General features: G+C 33.7%; 1 protein-coding gene across 1 annotated transcript in view; it reads right to left on the reverse strand.

Annotated features, from left to right (window-relative positions):
- The window catches only part of LOC149488160 (cell adhesion molecule Dscam2-like), a 55949-nt gene extending 46843 nt beyond the window's left edge, over positions 1-9106 (reverse strand). Inside the window, exons 1-2 of the mRNA XM_089695804.1 lie at positions 9081-9106; positions 8299-8441 (exon numbers count right to left, since the gene is read on the reverse strand). Coding sequence (XP_089551930.1) covers positions 8299-8441; positions 9081-9106 — 169 coding nt within the window. The remainder of the gene's footprint in view (positions 1-8298; positions 8442-9080) is intronic.
- Positions 9107-9960: the final 854 nt, after the last annotated feature.

The following is a 9960-nucleotide window of genomic DNA, read 5'->3' on the forward strand; positions in this document are numbered from 1 at the left end:
GGGATGACAATGACAAGCCCAGTGGGCCCGATGGTCATAATGAAGCGGCGCGCTGGTCGCCATGAATAATAAACGCGCGGGCTGATTTCCCTCGTCACCGGCTTACTTTGACGGGATTAAGTGACGGACGGACAGCGTGTAAGCCGATCGAGCGCACATTATGGTTGTAGTTTGGGATTAAAAGTTTGACGGCGGTATTGGTAATGGCTGGGTTATTGTATTTGTACTTTAATCGTCATAATGGAAGCGATTATGTATTAATCGTATTTTATGTTTTCCATTATCGGTAATTTATTTTGCGTTTCGATTGGATTACTCGATATGATATGCTTTTTGTCTCTCAATAATTATTATAATAATTTTAAATTTTAATTACCTATTGATTTATAATTAACTAGCCTCTCCGCGCGGTTTCACCCCCGTGGCTCCTCTCCTGTTGGTCGTAGCGTGATGGTATATAGCCTATAGCCTTCCTCAATAAATGAGCTATCTAACACCGAAAGAATTTTTCAAATCGGACCAGTAGTTCCCGAGATTAGCGCGTTCAAACAAACAAACTCTTCAGCTTTATAATATTAGTATAGATTAATTATTACTTTCTACTATCAGCGTAAAACAAAATTTTATCTATACTCTATACTAATATTATAAAGAGGAAAGGTTTGATTTTTTGTTTGTTTGTTTGTATGAATTGAATAGGCTCCGAAACTACTTGGCAGATTTGAAAAATTCTTTCACTGTTGGAAAGCTACATCATTTCTGAGTGACATAGGCTAGGTTTTATCCCGGAAATCCCACGGGAACGGGAACTATGCGGGTTTTTTTTGAAAACGCGGGCGAAGCCGCAGGCGGAAAGCTAGTCTATAATATTTAGTTACATCGTCAATGATTTCTAAGACTAGAACTAATTTATCATCACATTGATATTAAATCTTGGGGAGGTTAATTTTATAGTGGGAGGACTTTCGTCTATTTTGTATATTTGTAGGTATATCTAATAATAACTGTTTACTTTAACTCAATGTTTGCGAACAAATATTTACAACTCCCTGTCTATTAAACTGTTTATTCGAAAGGGTCGAACTTCTCAATTCCTCATTTCGCGCCAATTGTCAGCCGCCATCTTGAAATAATCACTTTATTTTGAATTCCAATTTAATTCTGTTTGTCGAATAAATCGCTTAGAATTAAAAACGTGTTTTTCGTGAAGATGAATGGATTTATTTTGTGCGACTGAACCCGGATATTGGAAGAGAAATATTTTAGATTGAAAACAATGTAGGCGACAGTCTCTTCAACGTTTTGCGATATTTCATTTTTAAATTTACCTCAAAAACTTCATGATATTTGTGATTGAGTAGGCCTCAAAACAAAATGGGAACAGTCGATTTGAACTTTATAAAATTAAATCAAATAAAAAAGGGGTCAGTACATCAGCTGATTACTGTTTGACATAGGTGTATGAATATGAACATTTTATCAAAATTCTCTTTGAAAATAAAATAAAATTGAGGCTTATGTCGCAGATCTCTAAATCCAGCAGGAATGTAAGTTACATATTCTCAAGTTAATATCGAATACCTCCATGAAAAATGCTATATCCGTATCGCAAAGAGAAATTTTTGCACATACTCAGAGATCAGTCGACTGAGAGCGAGCATGCAAATTTCATGTGCACTCAATGACGTCAGCAGTCTGTCCACTTGTCATCCTTTGTGACGCGTCGGTAAATCTGTTATTGAACTTGCTATAATGTCGAGGACTTCATTATTGCCAGCGAGATTTTATAACAATCAATCATTCAGCGCCGCTTCCATATTTTACAAGAAAAGGTAGGGAATGATAAATATCGTGTCACATCATTAAAATCAGAATTGAAATATTTTGTACGTATTTTTTTCGTAACCTGTGATATAAATTGTATAATATTTTTCTTGCCGACTTATTAATGAATGTATCCACGTTCAAATAAGTTACCATAGTTTTAAATTATTGGACATTAATTTAAAGTCTATTTTTTCTCGATTTCGACGCTAAAAACATTTGTCATATATCTTGCATGCTCTTGGGTACATGAATGTTTTTGTGAATAAGGGTAGTTCATAACATTATTCTTATCATTTCGATTTTACTAAACATTTGATATACATTGAGTCACTTTTTTATTGAAATCAAACAAGGCAAGGCAAGGAAATATATTTGCTTTATTGCTAGTAAGTATTGGACACGGAACCTTATATTCTATGTCCATTTTATTTTCACTTTGTCTCATTAGTTTTCTCAGTGTAAACACGATGTTTATATAATTTTCAACTACTTTATTTGTACATAGGTAAAATTCAGGATCCTTAAATCCGAATCCTCTCCAGCATAAAAACAAAAATTGAAGCATAGAAAGACGAGCAATTATAGCGAAGAAAAGTACCGAATCAAAGGGACAGGTTCAGGGTTTGTTTGTCATGAGGGCCCATTGTCTGCTAAAAGGTAGTATCGAGATATCTCTGTAAGTACGGATTACCGAACAATGGCCGGGTTTGTCGTTCAAACTGTGCGGTACAAACATGTTGACCGACAACCCAAGTGTTTTAATATGTACAAAGTTATAGATAATAGAAATTAATTCACGTTTTTACTATTGGAAACATTGTATGTGCATAGTGATAAATATTTCTAGTAAATTAAAACTTTACATTTGTGAGGAAAGCCCTAACAATATAGTGCTTCAGTCACAATGACTAGCTTTAACGCCTTTCAGATCTAATTACTGAATGATAAGTCTAATCTCGCAAACAATTAATTAACGTCAAGGTTCATCCATCTCAACTAACAAAGTCTACTCGAAAGTGATACACTTAGATAAGATTATTCACTTAAAATATTTGACGTAACAAAAAGAAAGTTGCGATTTATTGATATTTGTTCGTTAATGTTAAGAACGATAAGTAAAGTATGTGTTTCAAGGAGCTCAAAGCTTTAAAGCTTTTAAATTACTTTCAAGTGATATTCACTGAAATACAGCTCAAATATAACAAAATTGCGGGAACACATTCAAAAGAATCATCTCGACATTGCGTCAAAGTCAAGTGGGATGAAAACCTTCAAGAAATGAAGTATTGAAGCCCGATCACATCATCCTTCGAACCCTTTGAATAACTTACCATTGACAAACGAAAATATCCCGTTTTCCCTTGCGTGAAGTGTGTAAATCCCGTGCGGATGGAGGCACTTGACCGCTGAGGTCTCAGGCGTGAATCGTTTGGTTCGAATGCAAATGGGAATCTTTATGGAAGAGGCTCCAGTCGTAAACCTTTGATTGAGCCTTCGATATCGCCTTTGTGACGTCCGCTAATGGAATCGACGATCGAAATACTCATACTCTGTCGAATTATTTTCTTCAACTTTAAACATTCTAGATATTCAACGACCTTTTTGTTGCTCTATAACTATAAATAATTTGGAAAATCCAAAAGTGCACGCCTCATAATTTTTTTTTAATAAATATTTATTAATTATTATTTTTGTTTATTTAATAACAATTAAACCACATCGAATCAGACCCTGAAAAATGAAAGGGTTCTATTCCTGAGCATACTCAAGCGTAAGAGAAAAAAAAAGACTCGATTAGTAAAGTATTTCGGTCGATATCGTGTTAACAAGAAAAAGGATCCGCACATACAGACACACGGACGTCCAAGACAGAACTTTTTTAAACTGTTTTTTAACTAGTTTAAATAACAAAAATGACATCAAAAATATCATGAACGTTAAAAATAGTGTTTTTTCTTAATATGTGTGTGTATGTATTATCTTACAAGTGCAATGTATGATACATAAAGACATTTTAAGTTTGAAAAATCAGATGTTTTGCGCGAAGTGACAGTAGTACCCACCTCAACGCTTCGCTTATGAGGCGTGCAATATCCGGTGACGAATTTGAAAATTGATGAAGTTTATGTTACAGGCAGTTTTATAAATAAAGCTCTACCAGGCTACTTATTATTAACGAATTAATCATTTTTCGGTATTGTTAGAAGACAGATATAAACTTTTTATTACATTAATGATTATGATTCCTAAAAATATTTTTTTTAATCTCAATTCAGTTGGTTGTTAATTTTCAATGTGTCTTAATATTATTATCAACGATTATTGTTATCAAGTTTCATATACACTAAATTGTTACTTATTAAATTAAATTTGTATTAAATCCGAATTAAGTTATAGCTTTCTAATTTAATAGCAAACGGTACATACTTAGCACATAGGTAAATTTACACTCTAAATTATGGATATTTTCTACCAAAATGTTAATAGAATTCGATCAAAAACTAATGAAATATATATGAACATACTTAACTCGAATTTTGATATAATATGTCTCACTGAAACCAATTTAAATGATAGCGTTTTTGATAGTGAACTTGTAGATAGTAGATACAGTGTATACCGAAGGGATCGTCAATCCTCTTGCTCGGTTAAAAGGGATGGGGGAGGAGTGCTTGTTGCTATTAATAAAAATATTAACGTCAGTAGACTTTACTCATGGGAAACTAAGTTTGAGGACATTTGGTTTAAAATAGAATATAATAGAACATTAAAATTAAAATTTTATTTATGTGTCTGTTACCTTCCCCCACACCTTACTTGTGAGGACTTGAGTGCGTTTTACGACCATATTCAATTAATAACGCTAAATAAAATAAATAACGATCACGTTTTGGTTATAGGAGATTTTAATACTCCTAGTCTTACCTGGTCCCACTCACCTAGTCCATCCCACATCTTAACACCTTCTATGCCTACTGACCTGAAATCGAAATTGCTAACTGAACACATCTCTCTCTGCAATATGAACCAGTTCAATCATGTTCTTAATAAATCAGATCGACTGCTTGATCTAGTACTAGGAACATTCGACGCCGTAAGTGTCACAGAAACTAACCCCATATCTCGTCTGGATCTATATCATCCACCCTTATGCATAAAATTAAATGTTGACCAGCAATGTCCTAAGAGACTCAAGCGATCAATAACGAAACGACTGAACTATAATAAATGTGACTACCAGAAAATAAAATCTCACCTTGACCAAATAGACTGGGTTGCAGAATTATCAAAATCAGTGAATGTTGATGTAGCATTGGAAAATTTTTATAACACTTTGCTTGAGGTAATTAAAAAGTATACCCCCCTTACTTCTATCTCCAAAAGTAATCATCCCGTATGGTTTTCTCCTGCTCTCATAAACTGCCTTAGGGAAAAGTATAAGTACCACAAACTATTTAAAAAATACGCCAATCCGCGCGATTACGATACTTTTACCTTACTGCGGACGAGAGCTAAATCTCTAATGAAAACTTGCTACACTACCTTCATTACATCCATAGAAAATGAGATTGGTTCTAATATAAAAGCCTTCTGGAGGTTTGTGAATTCAAAGAAAGGCACTACTACGTACCCTAACATCATGAAATTCCAGGATCTGATGGCATCTGGCAGTCAAGAAATTTGTGATCTTCTGGCCAAGTATTTTAGCTCTGTTTACGAGAAGTCGGAGACAAATATCGATACAAATTTAGGTACCAGTTTTACTACAGATTGTCTTCAGGAGATCACACTGACAGATAACGAAGTCAGATTAAAATTGAAGCAGTTAGATCCTAACAAAAGCATGGGCCCAGATGGCATTCCTGCAAAACTATTTAAAACTTGTGCAGGGGAACTCTGTAAACCTCTCCAAATAATATACAACATGTCGTTAAGAACTGGAATTTTCCCTAATGAATGGAAAAAAGCGCATGTGGTTCCTATACATAAGTCGGGTGATCGCTCTGACTGTACAAATTACCGACCTATCAGTCTTTTATCGACAACAGCTAAGGTATTTGAATCACTTGTCTACGACCAAATCTATAGCCATATAAAATCTCTTATTTCCGATAATCAACACGGATTTGTCAGGGGGAGATCCACCATCAGTAATCTCCTTATATTCAAAAACTTTATATGCTCCTCATTTGCTAAACGCGGTCAAGTCGACTGCATCTATACCGACTTTAAAAAGGCATTTGATAAGGTCCATCACGAGGTTCTTTGCAACAAAATATCTTCATTTGGCATACATGGAAACCTTTTTCGCTGGATAAAGTCGTACTTAACGAAACGAAGTCAGATAGTTGTGATTGGTGGTCATAAATCCTCACCTTTTATTGCCTATTCTGGAGTACCGCAAGGTTCTCATTTAGGTCCCTTATTTTTCATAATGTTTATTAACGACCTTGCTCAAACCCTCAAATGTCCTTGCTTACTTTATGCAGATGACCTAAAGATTTTTAACACTATTCTATCTAAAAATGACAGTCATAAACTACAAATGGACCTCAATACTTTACTGGAATGGTGCAAGAACAATAGAATGTTTCTTAACCTTGATAAATGTTTTAGTATATCTTTCACCAATAAAAGTAAAAATATTATCAATTTTCAATACAAATTAAATGACCATGTTTTAGAAAATAAATGCGTTGCTAAAGATTTAGGTATACTTTTTGACCAAAAACTTTCATTCCGTGACCACTATGACCAGATGATTGGAAAAGCGCTCCGTATATTGGGTTTTATTTCTAGATTTTCAAAGGAATTCCTCAGACCATCTACATTTCTTTACCTTTATAATACTCTGGTACGCACGAATCTGGAATATGGGTCAATCATTTGGTCACCTTACTACCAGATTCATAATGACCGTATCGAGAGAGTACAGAAAAAAGCACTTCGATTGGTAAACTACAGATTCAACGCAGGAGACAAAATATCCTATGAAGATAAATTGGAGATGTTTAATGTCACGAAACTTTCAACGCGCCGACAGTACCAGGATCTTTTATTTCTTCATCATATCATACACTTTCATATTGACTGTCCAACTCTGCTCTCACTTCTTAATTTTAACATAAAACCTAATCCCAGACACCCTTCTCTCTTCTGCATAAATGTTTTAAAAAATAATACTTCTTTCTATAATCCCATGGTCCGTATGTGTCGCTTGTATAATGATTTGACTTCGCGTAAGCCAAACACAGAACTTGACGTATTTGATCCAAAACTGGGTAAATTTAAAAATCAGGTCAAAACCGTGCTCAAGTCTAATCTACAAGTTCTATGATATTTTAATCTTTAACTTCCATAGTTCTGAGATACTTTAATGTTTATTGGACATAATTCATTATTATACTGTGATGAAATGTAATGAATTGTATTTTATGTGATTGAATGTAATGTAGGTATTTATTGATTTTACTGTATTTTATGTGATTTAATGTATTGTAGCTATATTGATATATTTATCTGTACTATAATTTAGATCCAATTTACTTTTTGACATGTATTTAAAAACAAAAAAATTACTTGATCTATGAATTGTTTGAATTGTTTGAATGAATTGTTGATAATTTAATCTTTGACTGCCATAGTTTCTAAGATACTTTACTAATTGTTAGACATAATTTATTGTTATACTGTGATGGAATGTAACGAATTGTATTTTATGTGATTGAATGTTATGTAGGTATTTATTGATTTAACTATATTTTAAGTGATTTAGTGTACTGTACTTAGCTATATTGATGTGATATTTATCTGTAGGTACTATGATTAATTAGATTCAACTTATTTTATGACATGTATTTTTGGAAATTATTTTACTTGATCTATGAATTGTGCTAATTAATGTAATTTTTAATAATTTTTTTTTCCCTCAACTATGCTGTGTGCATACAATTAATTGGTTGGCATTTCACCGCAACATGTAATTAAATTTGTGTTTATCGAGGCAAAATTGTCAGCTGTGGTGTGCACCTTATTAAATAAATAAATAAATAAATAAATATAGCATCTATACTTCTTTTTAGCTTTTGCCTCCGGCTTAACCTCATACAAAACTCTACGGGATATTCGTTCCTAAAATATATTTCCGACCCATATAACACTTAATAACTTTTATTTTCACAAGAGAGGCTCATGTTCCTTCTTATCTAAAATTAAATTTTGATATCAAAATTCATCGACCTTTCTACGGATCTTATTAAACAAACAGAGCTACCCTCGCACTTTTAATATCAATACGAAGATAAATACCAATATGCTTAAATATAGCCTCAGTTCTCATAACAGCCATAGCCTCATGTGCCACAGATACGATTAGATTATTTTAGCATGAAAGACCTATATTACTGTAAAGTTTTATACATCCATTCTCACAAACATTCGCATTTATAATATAAGCAAGGATTTATTTACCAGCATCCACCCGCATATCCCGGGACAGTATGGTCCCGACGCTGGCGGCCGCGCGGCAGCGGTACACGGCCGCGTGCACGTCGCTGCGGTACTGCGCCGCTGAGAACGGGGCCAGCCACAGCGTGCCGTTCGACAGCGCCTGCCTGCAACAGATACACGCTTATTGCTATGGGAATAGAGCTCAGAATGTAAAAGATACTACATAGCAAACTTACACTTAACACAAGGCCAAATTAATTTAAAACAAGTACCTTATTACTTAATTGCTATTAGTCAGTATACATATTTTAATTAAACAATCATAATCATGGACAAACTATATTGAAAATTTAAAGGCACTTTCCAATGACCGTCTATAAATATTATCCTTTAATAAGTAAATAGAAATAACTAGATGAAGGTAACTCGGACAAATAATAAAAAACTCAATATTTCCCTTTGAGGTAATATTGGCAAAATAATCCGGAATTCATTCATTTCGAGCACGGAGCGCTTTCGAGAGATATTTTTGAAATCATATCAAAATACGGACATTCGATTGATGTCCGTTATCAAAGCTTTTTATAATTAATGAAAGCCATCCTGAACATCGCTCGTTTTCCATTTTGTATAAGTCTCCAGAAAGATTAATTACGGATATTTTGTAAGTGTGAAAGCTATGGAATTAAAGGTCCTGGCTCTTGGATATAGAAATAAATTAGAGAAATGATAAATTATTAAACGAAAATGTGGGACGCGTTGATCGCGTCTGCTTTTAGATAGATAACCGTTTGAAAAATTACCTTATTTTTGTGCAAATTAATTGCATTTAAATGTAAAATTAGGTATCTAATTAATGTAATATACTATTTAAAAAACATTTTCTTCTGGATTTCGATGAAATTTTAGCCAATACACGTTTGACACTGTAAAAAGAGATTTTTCAGTATCTATGTACGCTAATAGGTAGATATAAATTATTTGTAAATATGCAAAATAGCTTAACACAGTAGTTAAGTCGTTATTTCGTCACGAAGGTATTCACTCTAAGCAATTTATAATATTTACGACTCTAACTATCGTTATAGTTCATACTAGCGATAAAATATATGGATATTAACCCATTGACCACCGAGCGGCCCGATCGGGCCGCGACTCAATAGATTTTCTATTGTGTCTGTGATTCGGGGACTGAGGGATTAAAATAAATTTAACATAGTAAACCAAAAGTTTTATTCTAATGTCAATAATCATAAAGAACTAGCTTTCCGTCCGCGGCTTCTGCGTTGTCAAAGAAAAATCTGCATACTTCCCGTTTCCGTGGAATTTCCGGGATAAAACCTATCGAAGTTTGCTAAATTTCATTGTAATCGGTTCAGTAGTATTTGCGTGAAAGAGTAACAAACATACATACACATACATCCAACCTCACAAACATTCACATTTATAATATTACTAGCTTTCCGCCCGCGGCTTCGCCCGCTTTATCTAAAACCTAATAAATTATATACTAAAACTCTTGAATCACTCTATCTATTAAAAAAAACCGCGTTAAAATTCGTTGCGTAGTTTTAAAGATTTAAGCATACATAGCGACAGAGAAAGCGACTTTGTTTTATACTATGTAGTGATTAGTAGAAAGGAGAATTTTTAACAATTAATTAACTTAAGCCCAAAACCATC

The sequence above is a fragment of the Colias philodice genome, chromosome 6 (genome assembly GCF_061535455.1).
Source record: "Colias philodice isolate Cphi_HAF_F1 chromosome 6, ilColPhil1 Martin Lab GWU primary, whole genome shotgun sequence".
Taxonomy (NCBI): domain Eukaryota; kingdom Metazoa; phylum Arthropoda; class Insecta; order Lepidoptera; family Pieridae; genus Colias; species Colias philodice.